Here is a 22,021-nt window from a genome sequence, read left to right on the forward strand (position 1 = left end):
ATGGTACCCCCGATGACTATTAACTGAATTTTCAGTGCTCTGTATCATTTATTTTTAAACATTTTCTTATGGTCTAAATACTGGATTTGTCAAGCTTCCGTGTGTGGAAGAAGAAATACTATGTTGAAAGAGGACGTTTCTTAGCTTCCGCTTCAAATTACATATTGTATTGTACATACTGCTTAAAGGATAATGTCCTTGCAGTTTTAGGGCTTGTTTACAGCAAGGCCACTGCAGCACTTCAGTGAAGATGCTACCCATGCTGATGGGAGGGGTTCTCCCATGGGCATAGGTAATCCACCTCATCAAGAGGCGGTACTTAAGTTAACAGCAGTATTCTCTTGTATATCTAGCACTGTCTAAATGGGGGGTTAGGTTGGTTTAACTGTGTGTCACTTAGGGGTGTAGCTTTTTCACACCCCTGAGTGACTTAGTTATACGACCTCATTTCCTGCCTTTAGCTCTGTTTTTACTGTGCTGATTTTGGGTTTCTTGCCTACCAGCACAAGTAAGCGCTTGGGCTTTCTAGAATATTCTGGGGCCAGTCCACACTAAAGTACACTTAGGGCTTGTCTACACTGTGAAGTTGTCGACAAAACTTTTGTCTTCCATGGGTATTTTAAAAAGCCTCCCCGCGAAAGACAAAAGTTTTGCTGACGCAAGTGACAGTGTGAACGTGGATTTGTCAGCAGGAACGCTCTCCTGCTTGTGGGGCTGGAAGTATTTTGTCAGCAAAAGTGCCGGCAAAGTACCCACAAAGAGCGTTTTCACATGCTGACTTTTAGCGACAAGGCTTTGTCGACACAGCCTTGTCACTAAAAGCTGCATCGTTTAGACAAGCCCTTACACTGAAATAGTCCTTAGCTGTGTCTACACTACCACAAAAGTTTTAGCTCTGAAAAGTGCCAGTGTAGATAGTGCTTTATTGCCAGGAGATAAAGCTACCACTGCTTGTTCGGGTGGGGTTTTTTTTCCGCCGGGAGAGCTCTCCCACGGCGATAAAGTGTGACTACACTGCCCATGTCACAGCGCTGCTGCGGCCATGCTGTAACGTGGGCAGTGTAGATGTACCCTTTGTCTTAGAGCTTAGCTACATGTTTGTACTGCTCCTAGCACAATATGGTCCTGCTAGAGGCTTCTGGGCACTTCTGTAATAATAATTGAATCATGGAACTTGGTTCTGACAGTTGAATTTCACAGTGAAGACAGGGTTTCATCCCTCCCTTAGGCTTTAGTCCAGTTATAGAGCATGATTAGGGGGTCAGTTGATACAGGAGCCCCTGGCTTAGTTGCTTTGCAGCATGGCTAGACCTTTAGAAATCAGCCTCTGACAGAAGCAGGTCTTGGGCTGATTTGAGAACTTGGCAATCAGCCATTCCTTGAGCATTATTTCTTCAGATGTTTTATTTTCTTCATCTTTGAAGTGGATTTTCTAATTTCTAAGATGCCCCTTGAGACGCCAGCGAAGGAACCAGCTGCTAAATTCAGCTGTTTCTCTAAGGCAAGGTAGTTCTTGGGAAAGACTAGCTCATTTTGCTGTATTATCTGTAGAATGCAGGTTGCTGTGCTATTCTTGCTAATGAAAACAGCATCTTTAATGGGTTGCCTTTGGTGGTTTAGCACTTAGTACTGTACTGCATGAATTTCTTGGGAGGAAAATCTTTGCGTTAATTACTCTGATCTTGCCCTTGGAGAGGGATGGATGCTAATTGATTAGGTGACAGCCCTTTGTTTCGGTCTGACTCGGTGTTTGACAAGTAGATTGAGGTAAGACTGTTTTGGACACATGCTTCAGTGAACTAGTGTCCCAATAATTCATATTTCATTTATTGCAGAAAGCAATTAAATTCTAAATTAAGTTCAGTCCCGTGTAGTTTAAACCATATGGCAAGCTATGCCTTTGCCTTGTTACCACAGTAGTTTTTTGGCATAAAAGCCTTTTTTTTTTTAACCTCTTTGAATAATCCTTAAAAAATAAGAAATACTGTTAAACATGTTTTTTAAACCCACTCCTGTTTTTGAAACGTTGAAAAAAATGCTTGTGAACTACAGCAGATAAGGCATTCTGCCAATATCCAACTGAATACAAGCTGTAAAACCAATCCCTTAATGATGAAGTGTCAAATACTAGATGTTAAAGCTTCATTAGGCATTTTTTTAAATAAACCATTTAGGCTCTGAATAGATTCCTCTGTTCTTGTAGATATTTAAATTATGGAATACCCCCCTTTGCTTGTAATTTTGTCCAGATAATATTTAGCAGCTTTCTGTGCAGTTAGCCTAGTACAAAAACAGTGTTTGTATAGTTTCAACTCTGCATGGCTTATATTTAAAAAAGGAAATCCCAACCTGTATATTTCTTAGTTGCTTAGGTCTCCATGTTGTGGTAACTTATTGATGTTCTTCATGTGACACTTGAAAAATGTGAGGTCTGGAGCACTTGTGCCCTCAAGTTTGTGATTTTTTTTTTTTTGCTGACCCAATGTCAACTTGATTTTAATTCAAGATGTTTCTATGAGTGTGTTCCACGTGGCTAGCGTTCAAATAGGCACACTGTATGACTCTTGGAATCTCGTGGCTTTCTCCCAAAGGAGGAGCACATAGTCCCAGTGACCTGACAAATGTTTTATTTGGATAATTATAATTTATCACCTTAAATTCACGGAAGGTGCTCTCATACTATGGTAAATGGCAGCAGTATAAAAACCCATAGATAGATTTCCCCTTGCAATGGTGTGGTTATCCTCCTTTCCAGTCCTAAATGTTTGGTAGCATTGCTGTAAACAGCTGCAGCACCAGAGGTGGCTGCATTTAATTGACAGCTTTATTATTTATTTATATGACAGTAGCACCTGGGTGCCCCAAGAAAGATACAGGCCCAATGCTAGCCACTTTACAGACACACACAGTGAGTGACAATCTTTGCTCTTTGAACAACATCTTTCATGCACCTTGGTGAAGTGCCTCCTGTGTATGTACCTTGTCATCAATTTCTTAAAGTTGTTGAGTGCTCTGGGGAGAAAAGGCAGAATATCAAAATCAGTCCTCACTGTCTCTTGTCTCATGGAAAATGAGCTGCTGAAAACCTCCATCGGTTGGAGCTATATTCTCAAAATCCAAAAAGCCTTGTAAAGAAACTAGTCTCATTCCCAGAATTGTCTGTTTTGAGAATTACAGTTGCAAGATTAGAACAAATCATTTGCTCTCAAAGCACCTGGGGACAGAGGATCTGCTGAAGAGAACGAGGATTTATTACTGCTTAGTGCAGATGGAAGGATACCTGATTTTTGTGTCTGATGTAATTGGAGCAAACATATGGTGCTTGCAGGAAAATCATGGAGGCTGAAACAAATCCAGGGCATAATACTCCATATCAGGGATGGTTAGAAAATTTTGTTCTCGCCGAAATTTTGGCAAGAAATAAAAACCATTTTTTGATTCTGCAATGCCATCATGTTGCTTTGTAGAAGTTATAGTTTGGATTCCTCATGCTCCTCTGTAGATCAGGCTCCCTGGTTGGACTAGATCTCTCATGATGCATTACTTTCCCTTTTTGGTGAGAGGAGGTGGTGCATCATGGCAGTCATTGGCTGTGGGGCACCATGGAGATGTAGCCCAGCAAGGGAGCCTGGCCCATAGAGGAGAATGGGGACATGAGGCACCTGAACTATGACTCCCAGGAGGCATCGCGGTAGCACTTCAAAAAATCAAAATTTTCCATCAAAAGCATACACATGTGGCAGTAAACTTTGTCAAATATCTTAGAATATTTCCAATGGGTCAGCCCTACGCCATGCACTTAGCTTTTCAAATGTCCTCCTGCTTTTTATAATGTAGTAGGTAGACACCCTGTTTTACAGATGGGGAAACTGAGGCTTAGAGGTGGTATGATTTGCCTACTGCACTGATGGAGCCTGTGTCACAGTTGGGATTAAAACACAGGTATTTTAGGCCTCTGGTCCAGTCTTTATCCCGTGCTGGTAATACTACTGGAGATACTTGGATTAAAAGGGATTTTGCTAATATTGACTAAACTTCACCACAACCAGGTGAAATAAAGGGTGTGCGTATATTTATCTGTGTAATATGTCACTTCACAATTCCTCCCCATTAACCCCATACAATGCAGCCACTTCTAGAGTGAGTGATGGTGGAACAGCATGCAGCAACAATGTGGAATGTTTAGAGGAGGAAGCAAACACTGTAGAAATTGAAATTGCAGTGGAATGTACCTCCAGCATTTAAGCAATTAATGTTTTGGGTCCCCCCAGTCCAGATTTCCCAATGGAAACAACCAGCCCAGCGCTCATCTAAATGGAGAGCAAACTGCTTTTAGCTGCTGTACTGGATGGAATCAATTGTTTGTTAGGACAGCGGGACATTGTGATGGAATTGATTGACCAAGAACAACAAAAAGGCAGATGCCTGAAAGAATTGTAGGGTCAAAAGCAAATTGAAAGAGTATTTACAAAAGGATTACGCAGCTTGCCCAGACAGGGAGGGTTGAAGGGAGGCCCAGGGCACTACAGTCAAAAGGCTCTTAATTTACATACAAGTGTGTTTAAAAGGGTTTGCACTCTGTCCTTTTGGGAGAGGCAGGAATCTGTCCTCCTCTCCCCAACTCCCTGTAATACTGCTTAGTTGGCCAGGTGTCTTATGGAAATGTGGAGGGGGGAGGGGAAAGAAGGGTTTCCAGTCTTCCACTGAGGCAACTGCTGAATGTGAGACTTGATAAGCTCCTTGGCCCACACTGGAATGATCATGTGGAAACCTCACTTTGCTCCTCAGGCTTTCTCTTGAGTATTGTGTGTGGGTTTTTTTGTTTGTTTTTTGTTATTTTTTTTAAGGGGAGGAAGGATGTGTCCATCTTATTATTTTGGCCTTCATTTAGTCTGGAGGTCAGCGAGTGTAGGGGCTACCAAGGGCACAGTTACAAACACTCTGAGGATAAATCTTTTTTAAAGGAATTCATCCTGAGGCCAGCATCCCATAGGGAATTCTGGATAACTGTGGAGGAATAACTTTAAAAATCCTTAAATAAGCACTAGACTATAGAGACTAGGGAAGAGAGTGTTCCTAGTATAAAGCCAGAAATGGTTGAGACAACCCCCCCCCCCCCAAAATAAAAGGGTGAAGGAAATGGCAACGCTGAGGTTACGGAGTTACTGCATTTAGCCCTTGTCTCAAACACAAGTTGCATCGCTTAACAACTCCCCTGCTGTGAGTGCAGATATTCCAGTGTAAAGGTGGTTATGCTGCTATAGCTATTCTCATCAAGGAGGGAATAAGCTATACTGATCTGCATCTGTACTAGGGCTTGTACTGGTATAACTTAATTTTTTTTTTTACCAATATAGTTACATCTGTAACCAACAATTATCCTAGTAAAATTTGTGTGTAGACCGTAGAGAGAACTCCTTCATAGTAGGGGCAGTGTGGTCTAGTGGATAGAGTACTGGACTGGGGCTCAGGAGACCAGGTTCAACTCCTGGCTCTGCCGCTGGCCTGCTGGGTGACCTTGGGAAAGCCCCCCCGCCTCAGTTTTCCCCTCTGTACAATGGGGTTGATACTGACCTCCTTTGAAAAGTGCTTTGCACTTTATGGATGAAGAGTGCTATAGAAGAGCCAGTGGTGTAAGAACAATAACAGCATCTCGTATAGAAGGTTAGTAATGGAAGTGACTTGTCCGATGTAACACAAGCAGGTCAGTGGCTGAGCTGGGAATAGAATCCTGACTGTCAGGCCAATGTCCTATACACTGGACCACAGAAGTTTTCCCAGTGACTGTTGTTATTGATACTACTATTGCTTGGTAGTCCCTTCCCAGTCACTTAGACTTCATTTAGGAATATTAGTTTGTGGGGAGTTAAGGGGAAAGGATTACTTGGGGGTGGGGTGTAAACTGAGGCACCAAAGTCCATCTGTCACTTCTGATCTAGTCACCAGATGTGCTGCCCAAAATCATTTTGAGCTGTGTCTCCCTCCTTCCATGTCTTGAAGAGAGGCTGTATTGCAGCAGACCATTGCGCCAAGGGAAAACGAGAGGTAGAGTGCTCCCAGCCCAGACGTCCTGTGTAACCTTGGGCAACATTGCATAGTCTCTCTGTGCCTTAGTTTCCCATCTGTAAAATGGGGATTATAGCACTGCCTTGCCTCACAGGGGTTTAAGGATGATAAATGCATTAAAGATTTTGAGGCTCTCAGCTACTACCGTGATGAGTGCCAGATAAGTATCTATGGGCATGTCTGCACTACAGCTCTAAGTCGACCTATATTAGGTTGAGTTACAGCCACTGCAGTGGCTGATGTCCAGACTACTCTCCTTCTGTCAGTGGTGTGTGTCCTCACCAGGAGCGCTCTCACTGACTGGAGAGGCGTACTGAGAGCCAAGGCACTCGGCTGCCCCCCTGGGCTCTTGACTCCCCACTCCCAGCTGGGAGCAGGGGGTGAAGCAACTGCCCGGGCTTCTTGCCTTCCTGAGCAGGGAGTCTCTGGGCAGCAGCCTGGCTGGGAGTGGGGACAAAGCAGCCAACAGCTGATTCTACATAGACATTGCATCACCCTAACTACACCAACCTAAATGCTACGCCTCTCATGGAGGTGGAGTTATGGCGGTGTAGTAGGGCACTGGCAGAACAAGGCTGTAGTGTTTACACTGACATAATTAGGTTAGCATAAGCTGCCTTATGTCGACCTAACTGTGTAGTGTAGACTAGGCCTAAGATCTAATGACTGAGCCGTTCCCTTGTATAATTCAATGAGACCCTCAAACAGATGCACTAGTATACTGGGATTTTATAAAACTCTTCTTTTGAACATGTTGACAGTTTGGTTACTCAATCACAAGTTGTGAAACCAAAACTATCATTATGAGTTTCCGGAAACCACCTCCATAGTGTGTCTGCCGAGGGGAGGAAGAGTTGTTCAGAAATCCAGATGCCCTCTCAATTGATTCTCCCAAGGAACTGAACGTAATGTTGCCAGGTTCCATCTGTTTCCAGAAAGGTTTTTGTTTCCCCAGTCAGCTGAGATTTGTTCTGATTGCCTGTGTTTTGAAAGTACCTGTTTGGCTGGTCTGCTCACGTTTTATGCTTGATCTCATTTACCACCTCAGGCAAGTAGGTTGAAACTTCCCACGTTATTGAGTGCTTAGTCAGTTCCTTCCTTTCTTCACCATCTTCATCTGCAGCGGTACAGAGTTAAACGTTTGCTGTGTGACTTTTGGGGGAGGGGCATCCGGGTTTGTAATCTTGTAGCTACTTGAGCTGGGCTAAATTGCTGTGTGGATGGGAATGTGAACAAGTGGTTACTCACCAAACCTCCCAGTGCTGCTGGTTTACTTGTTTTAAATATGCTTATCCTATTTAGCCACTTCCCAGGATGTTGAGATTTAATTAACCAACATTTGTAAAGTGCTTTGTGATCTTCTCCTTGGGTTTATCTTCGCTGTAATTGCCCCAAGCCCCCTGCCATCCACAGTCATGCCTCTTGCTTCAGTTTAGACAAGCACCCCAGTGGAGCTTTCAGCCTGGGCTGCTCATGGCTGTGATTATGGGATAGAGCCCAGGTTCTGCTTTCAATTGGGCTGGTAACCTGCAAATTCACATAGTTCTTCCATGCCTTCCCACAGGTCCCCATGTCTGCCCAGGACAGACAGATTCTCTGTTGATTCACTGGGAAAGAATCAGAGCAGCTCATCTTACCGCAGCATAGAGAACCATGGGATGTGCCCCCAGAAGTCCTGGCAACACACAGGGAAATGAAGCGCCAGTAGCACAGAGTAGCTCAGGTATGGTGCTGCAGCGTGGCTGCTTGTACCCATGCTAGGCTGTGACCTAGGGTCTCTCATCTGGGCTAAGTGCAGTGAAGACAGACCCCTAAAGAGGGCCGGGTTAAGAGCTGACACAGAAATCAATTGGAAAGATAACCTAGAAGGAGGGCTGGGTGAAGGAATTGGATTTATGTCCTTTATTTGTTGCTTCATGATTTACAAAAATAGCCTGAAAGGTCTAATTTCCATTTGCTTTTGATATCGAAATCTCTGGCCTAAAAGACTCCGTGGCTGGCTAGAGAACTCAACATATTATGAGGCTGTAATCCGGAGGAAGCATCAACCCTACTACCGTTGAGAAAGAAAAATCATTTCCTTCATTTTTAGAACCCGTGTTTGTGTTGGGGGTTTTTTGTGAGTGATTTATTAAAACACTTGGTAGAAAAGATACAAGAATTCCATGCCTCTTGCTTCGATTGTAAACTGTAGGAGCCAAGCATGTCACCATCTTTACTGTATTTATCCTCATAGCCACCCCAGTAAGGTAGAGCAGTGCACTGTTATCCCTGTTATATAGAAATAGAATAAGAAGGGACACAGACTATATAAATATACAAATATAAAACTAACTAACTTGCTGATGGTCACATGTGGAGTCTATGACAGACCAGGGACTTCAACCCCGGACCTCCCAAGTGCTAGGCTAGTGCCCTAACCACAGGACCATCGTTCTACTCTTTAGCCCTTAAAAGGCTGAGAGCTCCCCAGATGCGTGACACAGCCCCTTCCACCCACTGAGTCTTTAAATTGAAAACATCAGCCTTGATACTTCCAGAAGGATGGCCTGTGCAAGGTCTAGCCCAGTGGTCCCCAGCCTTTTTGTCTGGCCGGCGCCAGACGAAGGACTGTGGCGGCGGCCAAGCATCCACCGAAATGCCGCACAATTTCGGCAGATGCTCGACCGCCAGCCAGGATGTGGGCGCATTTAGATGCCCCTGCGGGCGCCATGGCACCCGCGGGCACCGTGTTGGGGACCCCTGGCCTAGCCCAATGGAGTCCTGGTCCATCAGTGAGGCTCCTAGGCACTACTGCCACACAGATATTAATAATTAATAGCACTTGAGATCTGGGTTTAATTCCTTGCTCTGCTACAGACTCCTGGTGTGATCTTGAGCAAGTCGGCTCACTCTGCACCTCAGTTTCCCCATCTGTCAAATGGGGAAAAATAATCCTTCCTATGTTTAGATGGTAAGCTCTTGGGGGCAGGATCTGTCTCTAGCTATATGTCTGGGCAGTGCCCAGCATGATGGGGGCATTCTCATTTGGGGGTCTGTGCAGTGCCTGGCATGATGGGGAGGACCCCCAGTCTTGGCTGGGGCATCTTGGCACTACTACAACTAAGATACAAATTTTACAGGCTTAAAATAAATAAATAAAGAGGGACAAAACCATCTAGGCCTTCTTTAAAAAGAGTGGCACAAACCCAATGTTTCCTGTGACGATTCAATTTAAAACCTCCTATTTTTAAAATACTGAATGTACTTTACCTCCCTATTCCTGTTCCCAAGCTCCAGGAGCGGGGAGGAACAGTTGATTCAGAATCCCATTGTAGGGGGATGTGACATTGTTATAAAGGTGTCAATGTTCAGCCCTTCTGAACACCTTTTAAAATTGCCATTCCCTGCTGAGAGGCAGAAATAGAATAGGAAGGCTAAGCCCTCTGCAAAAGTGTCCTCAGCATGTTTTTGTAAAGGAGATGAAGAGGGTAGGAGAACACAAAGTTCAGTCTCAGATTACATGGTAGCTTTGAAGATCAGCCAATAAACCGAAGTCTGTATGGCTCTGGGCATGCACACAGTCTCCAAGAGGGTTTTCATCTGAAATGTGCTGCGACTTCTTTGACTCACCAAGCAGCTGGTCAGATCTCATGGCTGAGACCGAGGCATGTTCCAAGGGGGTTGCCATATAGCTGGAACCTTGTAGTTGGAGCAGGCAATTAATGAATCAGGATTCCTGGGTTCTATTCCTCATCCTGCCACTGGGGTCATGTATCTTTCACTCTATCTTGGTTACTTATGTGCCCCTATTACCGTGTATTTATCTTCACAACCTTTGTGTGAATGGCAGTGCTATTATCCCCATTGTACAAATGGGGAACTGAGGCACAGAGAAACTAAGTGACATGCCTGCTGCTGGCCCCCAGGAAATCTGTGGTGCCGCATTGAATTGAACCTGGGACTCAAGTTGCTAACCACTGCACCATCCTTCCATCAACCACAGGAACAAGCCACTTAACGCGTTAATGAATCAATTTATGTTATAAATGGAGCTTATTCCTACTTCTTGGGGTGTGGGTGACGTTTGCTTAGTGACTAAACGTGATCTGAGATTTTCTGGTGAAAGTCACTTTATAACATAGTGTTATGAGACAGGACATAGCAGTCAAAGGGGTTGGCAAGTTTCTTTGAGTATTAATGGGCTGTAGGGTGTGTATAAAGGAGACTACCATAGAATGGTAAGTAGCATTCTTCCCAGCAACCACCTCAGATGTCCGATGACACTCTCTGGGAATGGAAAAGACCTATCTAGACTATCTTGTCCTAGCATGTGTAAGGGAGCTGTATAGGCCCAGCCCAAGACTCTGTGGATGGGGGTGTGGGTGGGGGGATAGTTTACTGCTTTCCAAAAATCAAGCAGACTCAGTGAAGCACCATGATTCAGTGTTGATTTTGAGCCTAGTGCCTCACTGCAGAGAAGTTGTAGCATCCTGTATAGAACGCTAGCATCACGGCCTTCAGGGAGGGTGGATTTGGAGCCACTCGCAAATGTTTAGCTTTTAACAGCAGCTTGTGGAATTAAACCAGGAGGCCAAACGAGCAGGATTTTAGTTTTGTGACCAGCTGCTTCGGCAGATCTCTGGGGAACACTGTCTAGAACCAGACGAGATAATCTCTGTTCAGATTACTGCCTTTGGCTCAGTAAAGGGGCGTGGCTGGGGAGAGAAAGCAAACTCTGCACACGCAGATGCATCCTTTCTGGGTAATGCCTGCCCCAAATAAGAATGTGCAAGGACAAGTATTTGGGAGCCACTCACTCAGTCTTTGTGGATGGGTTGGAGGAGCCTGTAATGAAACCATTGCCACTTCTCTTGAAATTCCCTGTGTCTGAAAACAAAGACCAGAACTGCTTTTGAAGTCTTAAAATGACTGTTCTAGGTTGGGGACTGATATTGTAAAAGCTTCTTTCTGTGATGTCTCCCAGATACTGTCTCCCTCAAAATCCTTTGAAGGTTAGAACTAGAGGCAGAAGTGGGGAAAGTGATTTAGGCATAGGCACAACTCTCAGCTGAGAGGGAGGGGAAATGGGAAGAAATTATGCTGATGGCAGTTGCTGAAGATAAGACATAAGATCATGTGAACTAAAAGGGAGATGGGGGAGGCTGGTGTTAACCAAGGGGACCCAAAGAAATAGAGAACTAGAGATTAAGTTGTCTGGGACTGAAACTGCGGTATACAACACTGGGAACGCTGCCAGTTGTGACCATTCCAACTGTGACCTTGTTTGGTTTTCAACCATCAGAATCTGTTGGCTGACATTTTGCCAAAGTGACTAGTGATTTTGGGTGTTCAATTTAAGATGCTTTAGAGCAGCCTGATTTTTCAGAGAAGTGCTGAACGTCCACCCTCTTTATTGCTCTTCACTTCTAGAAAGCTAGGTCATTAGCTGCTCAAGGATACCATGGGATACTTGCTCGCACCACTTAAGTTGCAGTGCTTCCTCAACCTATCTTTGAGTCCCACTCCTGTGATCTAAGTCTCCCCTTTCCTCCTGTTCTGCCCCAGCCCTGAACACAGCGCCTCCTTGATAATTTTTGTGGAGGTAGTAGTATCTTAAGTTCCTGGAAGGATGCCAGCCCTCTTCTGGTGGGGAGAGAGCACCATCATGGGGTGTGTTTTTTCCCCTGTGTGTTTAATTTTTACAGCTTCCAGGTTTCTCTCGGTGCAGCTGCTTTTGCTCTGCACTGCCCAGCTGCAGGAAGTTCTTTTTTTTTTTTTTTTTTTATTTTTTTTTTAAAACCTGCCTCCCCTCCATACCATGGTGGGGAGAAAGGGGCGGTGCCTCAGCACAGGGAAGTACCTTTCAGTTCTTGTATGGAGTTGGGACAAACCGGAGTTACCAGCCATGAGAATCGGGAGCTAGCCTGTCTAACAGCTCCTGATGACTGCCTCGATATGGAAGAAGATTAATGGGCTAGTGAGTACATGGGACTGTAGTTAATTGCCATCTCAGGGTTGTGCTTTTTTGGATCTAGCTGGGTGTTTGCAGGCCTCAGCTGTCACACCTATTCTAGCTCCTCCTGAGAAGTGATAGGAGCAGCAAGGTGTGTTGCCTTTTTGTCTCTGAAATAATCTGGGATTTCTCAGTGACAAGACTGTAACTAACACCCTAGCTTTCAAGTAGGCTGGGTGTGTCAGAATTATTCTTAGAACCCCTGATGGGACACTGAGTTTCTTTAAACCAGTTATTTCTTTCCTGGCATAAGCATTTTTCAGTTGTCTTTGTTCATTCCAACTCCATCTCCCTGCCACCCCCCTTTGCTCTGGGATCTTATTGACCAGAATGACATTAAAGCCTCTAATTAGCCCAGTGCAAACAGCACACCCTCATTCTCTCCCTTTGTTCTTAGAAGCCAAGAAATCTGCAAATCAGGATATAATAATAGGAGCTGCCAGGGGAAAAGCTTCAGTGGAATTGGAATTAGGGTGCCAAATGGGAGTCTTTGAGCAAGGAGCATATGCAGTCTCACCAGTAATGGCGCTTTTTATATCTCCAGCTGTTTTTACTGATGATGTATATGGCATAGTCTGACCAGCAGAACTGACTGTGGCCCCTTGTTATTTCGGTGATGGTGAATAATCCACACACTCAATCTTTTCCCACTTGCAGTAGTGCAAAACCTGGGAGACGGCTTAATGCTCGGCATGTTATGTTTGAAACTCACTAGAGTCAAAAGGTAGGATCCTAGGAAGGCTGGTTTGGCCCTCTATATCGCCTTGTACCCTCATTCTGCAGGATGGCACCAGCTCGTCTCATTGAGTGGAAATTAAACCTCCTGGTGCTGTTCATACTTGTAGCCGTTTGACAAGGTGTTATGGGCCTGCTGTTTTGTGTGGTTGGTTACCAGGCTGCTACTCTAAGAATCCTTGGCATTTGCCCCTGTGCCTTCAACTCAGGCTTTTAGAACTCCCCAGTCTAACCCCAAATCTCATCTCTGGCACTGTATTATGAGGGTGACAATAAACAGCTTCATTTGCTAAGGCAAAAATAATTCTCGCAGGGGCAAGTAGGATTTTGCAAGGCTGCATGAATTGAGCCTCAAACATCCCTGTGGTGTAGGGGATATCCCCTCTATGTAGACAGGAAAAGCGAGATGTGCGAAGTGACTCTACTCTCATTCTGGCAGTCAGTCTGTGTCAGAGTGGGGATTAGAAATTGAATGTATGGCCCCAACTCAATCTGTTAGGCCATGTTGCTTCTGAAAGGAGACTCAGTGAACATGTTGCAGAGAGAGGTGTGTGCCTTTTCTCCCGTATTCTGGGACCAGCACAGCTACAACAACACTGCTTTTTTTATGTTTGTTCCTTATATTTATTTTGGTGGTACTAGAGGCCAAACTGAGATCAGGGCCCCCATTATGGTGTGCACATTAGTAGTAATACTTCTACAATAGTCCCTAGAAGCGTCAACTGAGGTTAGAGGCCCCAATTATTGTGTAGCACCATACTTCCCTGAGGACCTCAATTGATTGCAGATACAGGTCTGTCGCATCTTACGCTGGGGTTACGTTCCACAGTCAGCACGTAAAGCGAAAATCGCGTATAGTCAAAATTACATTGAGTGTAATGGCGGGCGGAATCGCCCGCACTACAGGTACAGTATTAAAATTATTTCTCTTTTTTGTATTGTTTTTTGCCGACCACGTAAAGCTGAAATTGTGCATGTTAAATGTGTGTAAGATGTGACAGACCTGTACCCATTAAGGTGTCTGCATTCAAAGTACTTGGAGCTTTTAGGTGCTACCATAATATTAATAAAGTGCACCTCATAATGGGACCCTGATCTCAGTTGGGGCTTGCAGGTGCTACCCTAGTACTAAGATTGAGCCTTGTTGTACCAGGTGCCATCCAGACACGTAAGGGGAGAGAGTCTCTGTTCTGGAGAGCTTTCAGTCTAAATATCAAGCTCTAACTGCTGAGGGGCCCCTTTGGCATTGTAGTAGCAGCCTCCATGCCCCATAGTGATTGGAAGCAGTTCCTGGGATTCGGTACGCATGCTGCCCTAGGTCTGCAGAGGTGCTGAGCCCCAGCAGTTCCCTCTGCCTTCCATGGGAGTTGAGGGAGCTCAGGCTTTATCACTTTAGCCAGCACAAATATCTGCTTTGTTTCCTTTGACGCTTGGCCAGTGCTGCTTTTTTTACTCAAGTTATCGCTGAAGAATGTTTTGCTTCCCAGTAACCTTGCTTTGTTAGCACAAGGAGCTGTGAAAACTTAGCAATAACTCCAAGGTCACTTGGTCTTAAGCAGCATCTGGCATACTAGTAAGTGCCAGTGATAGGTATCTGCTTTATGCTTTGGAAAGGTCTCTTGGTAGGGGGCCCTCTTGGTATTTCCTTGCTAAAGCTCCCAATGGCTTGTGTGGTGGGATTTGGCTTTCCTTTGTCTCCCCTCCTCCCAACACTCTTCCCCCCCGCCTCAGGTTTTTAATCCTTTTGCCTGTAAACAAGTTGAGTACAGTGTGCCTGCGTGGGTTCATGTGAGCGCTGTTATCTTCCAGCCATGCGGTTGGTGTTGGAGTTTGAGATACAGCAATCAGCTGGCAGTTAAGCTATCTTAGTAGGAGTGTTGCAGAGTGTAGCTGAAGTGATGAGGCTGGAAGATCCATTGATGGCTTCTGTGGGGAACCAAGTAGGGGGTGAGGGGTTATATGTGGAAAATGCACCAAGAGAAAGTGTGGAGGGGATCATGGACTCTTCAGTATGGTTGGAGCAGTCTTCAATCGGCTCTGTGCTCCCCTTTCTCCTCCTGGGCCCCACATTCTTTCTAGCACTGCTTATGCTGCAGCACTGGTTTTCTGTGAGCAGGTGCATGCCTCAGCTAACAGGTGACTGGAGCATGGGAAAACACAAGACACTTCCCCAAATGGTTGATGATTAGGGCAGCAGGAGAGGCAGGTACAGTTGTTCTGGTTGCATGGCTAGGAGTGCTACACTGTGCTACAAGGTGGAATGCCTTTTCTCTGAGCTTGAACTGAGATTTCAGGTTGTTTTTTAAAAAGTCCCAATTCCCTTCCTGGCACGTCTTATCCCACTTCATAGTTATCTGTGTGCTGCGATCCCACCAGTCTTTCTTCTGGCCCTCTGCTTGACTTCACATTAAGGGCAAGCATAATGCTTAAAAAACTGTTCTAGGTGTCTGGTCTGCAGTGCACCAAAGACACTCATGCAGAATTCCTTTCAGGGAAACTGCAAGGAGCCGCGATCTAGGGAGAGCAATGCTGGCTCTGCATTTTTACTTCAGTTATTTCATTGGTTTTTTAAATGGATTTGTTCTTGCATCAAACATAGAATTATAGAATATCAGGGTTGGAAGGGATCTCAGGAGGTCATCTAGTCCAACACCCTGCTTAAAGCTGGACCAATTCCCAACTAAATTATCCCAGCCAGGTCTTTAAGCCTGACCTTAAAAACCTCTAAGGAAGGAGATTCCATCACCTCCCTAGTTAACCCATTCCAGTGCTTCACCACCCTCCTAGTGGAAAAAGTTTTTCCTAATATCCAACCTAAACCTCCCCCACTGCAACTTGAGACCATTACTCCTTGTTCTGTCATCTGGTACCACTGAGAACAGTCTAGATCCATCCTCTTTGGAACCCCCTTTCAGGTAGTTGAAAGCAGCTATCAAATCCCCTCCTCATTCTTCTCTTCTGCTTAACTTCACATTAAGGACAAGCAGAAGACTGTGCAGCTTAATGGTTGAAGCAGAGAAGCTGGGAGTCAGGATGCCTGAGTTCTGTCCCCAGCTCTGTGAAGGGAGGATCTAGAGCTTAGAAAATGGTGGAACTGAGAGTCAGGATGCCTGGGTTCTAGCCTCAACTCTGGGACTCTTGTGCTCAGGCGACCAGAGTCCAACCCTAGCTCTTCCATTGCCTTGCTGAGTAAGGTTGAATGAGTCGCTTCACGTCTCTGTCTTAGCTTACCCATTGGCAATATGGTTACTAAGCTCTGGGCTTTCCAGAGTGCTGAGAAGCTTAATTAAAGTGTGTAAAAGACTGCACACTCCTTGGATAACGGGTCTTAATATGTGTGCAGCAGTAGCGTGTGCAGCAAAGCAATTTTGGATGGTGATGAGAGAAGGGTTATACTGAGTTCACACCTCATAAGGCCATAAAATTTCCTTTCTCCAGGAAAGCAGGTGCTATATACATAAGCAGAAGTGGGAAGTTTTATTTCCAGGGGACACCACGTTGGGTACGTTGCAAGCTGCCATCAAGAAGAGAAATGCTATTGGCACAAACTGAGCCTACACATTAAGAGTAGGATATACTTTGCCTCTCTCTAGCCTGTGGAGGAGAGAGTATCTTGAACCAAGGGTATGTCTGATTCGTACGTGCTGCCCACACAGCCTACTGGGGACTCCGTGTTCAGGTAGACTTGTCTGAGAAGTGACGCTGACATTTCTCTCTCGCTGCCGTGCCTCTGCCGCCTCTGTTTGTGAATATCCAAGAGTGAGAGCTGCAGGCTTGGCAAGCTGCCTGTTCCCATATTGCTGGCACGCAGTCTGCCGCCAACGGAGTGGTGCATACACAGTTGTCCTCCATTCCCCGGCCTCCTCACCAGTTAGTTGTTGACTACGACTGGTATCTCCTCAGGTTAACAAAGGAACTGGGCTAGCCCCAGAGTACCAATGAACACAGTTCTAGTTATCACTGTGGCTCTAACTAATCAGCATGTGCCTATGCCCAAATACTTCTGGCCTTAGCATGGCTTCCAAATAGCATCTCTTATTAATGAGGGGCAGAGACCTGTGTCCATAAAGTACCATGTATACTGAACAGCACTCCATAAGTAGTACTCGACACATCTGTAATGCCCTTGACCAAGCAATTTACAGTGCTCCCTATGCTCCAGCATGGCAACTTCACTGACCTCCCTCGCAGTTTTATAGGCACAGAGAGAAGTCCCAAAGTATTGCAGCAAATTGGTGGCAGAGCTGAGGGTGGAACCCAGGGGTCCAGATTTCCATTACTGTGGTGTGTTGACCACTAAACCATACTCCCTATATATCATGGATTGATCAGCTGGGGGAGTATCTCTTCCAATTAATAGCACATGGTAGCTAGCTATTAGTAACCATGTTTATTATAGTGCCTAGGGACCAACCAGAGTCTGTTGTGCTGGGCACTGCACAGTGTAGCTCTGCATTTTCTGTAGCATTTAACCATGTGTTTAGGTGAATGAGTAGGGTGACCAGATGTCCTGATTTTATAGGGACAGTTCCGATATTTGGGGCTTTTTTTTATATGGGATCCTATTCCCCACCCCCTGTCCTGATTTTTCACATTTGCTATCTGGTCACCCTATGAATGAATGCAGAGCTGGCTCAGTACAGTGGACAGGGAAGACACGTGGGATTCCTTTCTCCTTTATATCTCCATTTCCCTGTCTGTAGACTGAGGGCCATCATTCATACTTTTCTTTGTAAAGTGCTTGGAGTTTTCTGGATGAAATAAGAGCTGAATTTTACAAGTAAGGGGCATAGGTAGTTCCAAGGATGGTGTTCTTTACATAGCCTATGATAGGGGGTGAATAAAATATCTCCAGGCTGGTCATATAAAAATTAGTAGTTCTAGGAGTCACATGTTAAGTCTTGTCTTGTCAATTCATTACAGACACTATTGGGTGAGAGTTTGTCAGTATCATGGAAATGCTATAATGCAGTCATCTTCAAAGCCTTCATTTCCCGTTTGAACCGAGTGGGAGGGAAGGTTAAATAAGCAGAAAAGGTTGGGAATTGGGTGTTGCATAAATGGGGATTTTTCGCTTTACCACACCATGGAAGACAAACACAGCCAAAGCTCCAGCAGGAGAGGAGCTGAGTAGTGAGAGTCAACAAAGATTCCAGACTGTCTCCACTTAATCTGTTGCTCCTTCAGGTAAACTCTCCTCTGAGGAGCATTCTGTACCCTGCAGCTGGATCATGGGCAGGTGCCTGTCTCATGTTGCTAATTCTAGAGCAGGAACCATGGACCATCTAGAGACTATATGCCAGAGCAGTGGTCTCCAACCTTTTTACGCACAAGATCTCTTCTTGCGTTTAAAATCAACCCAGGATCTGCCCTGCCCCCGCTCACTCCGTTCCCCCCTCCCTCCCTCGCTGTCCTCCACCTTCACTCACTTCCCCTGGTCTGGGGCAGGGTGTTGGAGTGTGGGAGGGGGTGCAGGCTCTGGGCTGGGGCCGAGGGGTTCAGAGTGTGTGTGTGGGGGGATGTGGGCTGAAGCAGGGGATTGGGGTGCAGAAGTGTGGGGTGCAAGCTCTGGGAGGGAGTTTGGGTGCAGGTCATATGGTCACACTGCACTTAATCTCATAGAATCCACTGGCCATTTCATTAATTTTACTTTTTATTAGTGTCATTTGTGGTTTATAGATCCAAAATCCTTCAGGGATGGTCACAAATCAGTGTAACATTCTCAACTGTGGGGTGTGCATTGGCTGAGCCTGGGGCAGGAGGTTGGGGTGCAGGAATGAGGGGTGTGGGCTCTGGGAGAGAGTTTGGTGCAGGAGGGGGCTCCGGGCTGGGGCAGGGGGTTGGGGTGCAGGAGGGAGTTTGAGGTGTAGACTCCGGCCGGGAGGCCCTTACCACAGGCAGCTCCCAGCTGGCAGTGCAGCCAGGCTGCCTACCATGGCTGCACATTACTGGCCGCTGGCATGTCTCAGCGGCCCCTGGGGGGGAAGGGGGCCAGCGGGTCTCCATGTACTGCCCATTCCTGCAAGAGCTGCAGAGACAGTGCTGGAGGTGAGGGCAGCACATGGAGCCACCTCCCCTTCGCCCCCAGGGGCCACAGAGATGTGCCAGCTGTTTCTGGGCACGGCGTGGGGCCACAGCAGGCAGGCAGCCTGCCTGATCCCGGCTGTGCCGTCGGACTTTTAGCGGCCCAGAGATCACGATCAACTGGCAGAGGCTCCAGGATCGACCAGTCAATTGCAATTGCCGGGTTGGTGACCACTGTGCCAGAGCATCTAAACATGGATTCCTAGATTTTAAGGCTAGAAGGGACCAAGAGATTATCTAGTCTGATCTCCTATATAACACAGGCCTGATATCATCCAGTTACTCCTGCAGAGAGCCTAGTAACATGGAGAATTGACAAGATTTGAGTAAGATGGTACATGTCTGACAAGTGTCACAGCATTCAGGTTCTCATGATCTACAGTGGGGAGGCAGTTTGATCCAAAGGCAAGAGCACTGGACTAGGAGATAGAGTTCTGTCTTTTATTCAGAGTTCTGCCATTGACTTGCCATGTGACCATGGACAAGTCATTTTGCTACTCTGTGCCTCTGTTTCCCTTCCCTGCCCTTTGACTGCATCGTCTGTTTGGATTGTAAGCACTTCAGGACAGGGATTGTCTCACTGTGTCTGTGCAGTGCCTGGGGCAGTACTCGTACAGATTCTAAAGTAATTCTGGGTGACATACACTAGTACAGATGAGACATGATCCTTTGGGGATTATACAAATATGAGTCCTTGGGCAAGGTTTGAAATGAGGTTCAGAGGGTTTAAATGAAGAAGGATGTTTTGGATTTAGAATCTGGTATGGCTGTAAAATTCTGGACCTGCTCACATTGAGAAAACAACTGTTAGCTACAGCTATGCTCTCTAATGGCCAGAGGTGTCCAGTGTGCTTCAATATTGCTGCCTAGCCAAATAGCAACTGTGGAATAGCTTACCCCCAATGCTGAAGCTTTTCACACCAGAAACTGACAAACCCAACACTCTCCCAGCTACAGTTGAATTCACTTTGGCCTGAGCCACATTAATGGCTAAATCTTCGTTTAGCCACCTCAGTGTTGACTTGTTTACAGCCTTGCTGTTTATGTTCCCCTCTGCAAATGTCACTCATCTATATCCAGAGTCCCTACTGTGAAAAAGCAGTGAATTGGTTACAGTTCTCAGTTCTGGTTGAAATAAGTTTAGCTTATACTTAGCGTGGCCATTGTTGCTCCACAGGGAAGTTGTGCTGTTGCTGTTAGGTATCTGTCCCAGACCAGCAGGTGGATTAGGGCTGTACTAAATCACATATCACAAAACAGTCCCACTGGGTTTCTAAGTAGATTCTATTATCCCTATGCATGTCTCATTGGCTTTAAAATCTCACTGACAGTTTGCTTCAATGGCAGCTTTTTCTCTGCTCTTTACCACAGCGGAAGAGTTCTGCCTGGATTCCCCATAGTATCCTACGGTTCCTTAAAACCTCTTGAACCTGTGAGAAATTTGCCACTGAAGGAATGTGAGCTAGTGGTTCAATAGGGAGGACTAAGAGTCAAGGCTTCTGTGCTCCATTCCTGCCCTAGGAAGGAAGTGGACTCTACTGGTTAGATTCCTAGAATTTAAGGCCAGAAGGGTTCATTACATTGTCTAGTCTGATCTCCTGTGTACCACAGGTCAGAGAATTTCACCCAGTTTCTACCGTATGGAGCCCAGTAACTTCTGTCTGACTAAAGCATCTTCCAGAGAGGCATCTAGTCTGGATGAAAGACGTTGAGAGATGGAGAATGCAGGAGTTCCCTTGGGAGTTTGTTCCAGTGATTGACTCTCATGGCTGAATTCTTCTGCCTTGTTTCTAATTTGAATGTGTCTGGCTTTAACTTCCAGCCAGTTAGAGCAAGAGGGTTGGGCTGGGAGTCAGGACTTCTGGGTTCTATTTCCAGTTCTGTAAGAGGGGTGTGGGCTAGTGGATTAGAACCAGGATTGGGGGAAGGAGGACTGTGAATCAGATCTCCTGGATTTTATTCCCAGCTGTGCTCTTGCCTCAGTATGTGATGTCAAGCAAGTCTGTCCTCCTCTCTCTCTCTGACCCAGTTGAAACATTTGTAAAATGGGCATAACATTCCTCAGGGACGTTGGAGCTGAATTGATATTAATAAAGAGCTCCTTGTAACAATGGTACAATGTGGAAGGTGCTGTTGTGGTGCATGCAGTATGAGTCGTGAGGCTTAAGCATTGATTATCAGCAAATCTGTTTTACCAGAAAAGAGTGTCAGTAGTTTAAACTCTTCAGCTGGAAAGTCTGTCAGAGGAACTGCCTGAGAGCCAGTCTTCAGAGATATGTAAGTGCCAAAATTGCCCCTTATTTTGATATTTTCTCATGTATATGATGTGTGATCTCAGTATGAGATCTTTTAAGCAACAATAAAACCACAGGACTGGACCATGGAGAACTTAACTCCAGTTCTAAACTGGTCTGGGCAAAACAACCTGACACAGTGTATATGATAGTGAATGGTTGGTTGCATGGTTACCAGCCCCCAGTGGTGATATTTTGGAGGTACTGGAAAAATCCCTTTTGAAGCTGTTGTTGCAGTGAACACACGAACAGGACAGCAGGAGATGTCCAGAGGCTGCTAATGCAAATCGAAAGCAGCAATAGTATTACTGCATCAGGCACCAAATAGATCTCCAAATTCAGGTTTGCTCATACTTCCCTGGGGAGAGCTCAGCATTGGACACACACTGGAACCTTTGGACTTAAAGAACTGGGAAACTGAGTTCTTGATTCTGAAGGGGGGGATCCATTTTCTAGCCCTTTTGTCAGACTGCGGACCACTTTGCAAGCATTGACAAATGAGGTCCCATAGCTTGCCTGCGGGGTACTATTGCCATTGTATAGCGGGGCAAAGGGATGCTGTGAGTTGGTGGTGTCAGTAATAGAATCCAGGAGCTCATTCCTAGTTCTTCACTCTAACCACGAGGCAGCGCTCCTTCCCATTACCATAATGAGTTAGGCTCCAGTGATACAACTCTGTAAGAAATCTAAGGCCATATCTGTAGTAGAAGCACTTGCCCCTTAAAGCTTTTTCTGGTGTAGCTTATTCCATCCCTCCTGCGTGAAACAAGCTAGACCAGTAAAAGCACAATTTTGCCAGTATAGCAGTGCCTACACTAGGATCTTCTGTTGGCACAGCTATGCAAGT

The 22,021-nt window shown here is 45.7% G+C and overlaps 1 protein-coding gene across 7 annotated transcripts in view; it reads left to right on the plus strand.

Annotated features, from left to right (window-relative positions):
* MARK2 (microtubule affinity regulating kinase 2) overlaps positions 1-22,021 on the plus strand; it is a 106,936-nt gene that overhangs the window by 20,619 nt on the left and 64,296 nt on the right. The window contains exon 1 of one of the 7 annotated variants that reach the window (XM_039547454.1): positions 11,915-12,025. The exons of the other annotated variants lie outside the window; for them this stretch is intronic. Coding sequence (XP_039403388.1) covers positions 11,990-12,025 — 36 coding nt within the window. The 5' untranslated portion in view covers positions 11,915-11,989. Of the gene's footprint in view, positions 1-11,914; positions 12,026-22,021 lie in introns of those variants that run through there. 7 annotated transcript variants of the gene reach the window in all.

Source organism: Mauremys reevesii, linkage group 7 (assembly GCF_016161935.1).
Source record: "Mauremys reevesii isolate NIE-2019 linkage group 7, ASM1616193v1, whole genome shotgun sequence".
Taxonomy (NCBI): domain Eukaryota; kingdom Metazoa; phylum Chordata; order Testudines; family Geoemydidae; genus Mauremys; species Mauremys reevesii.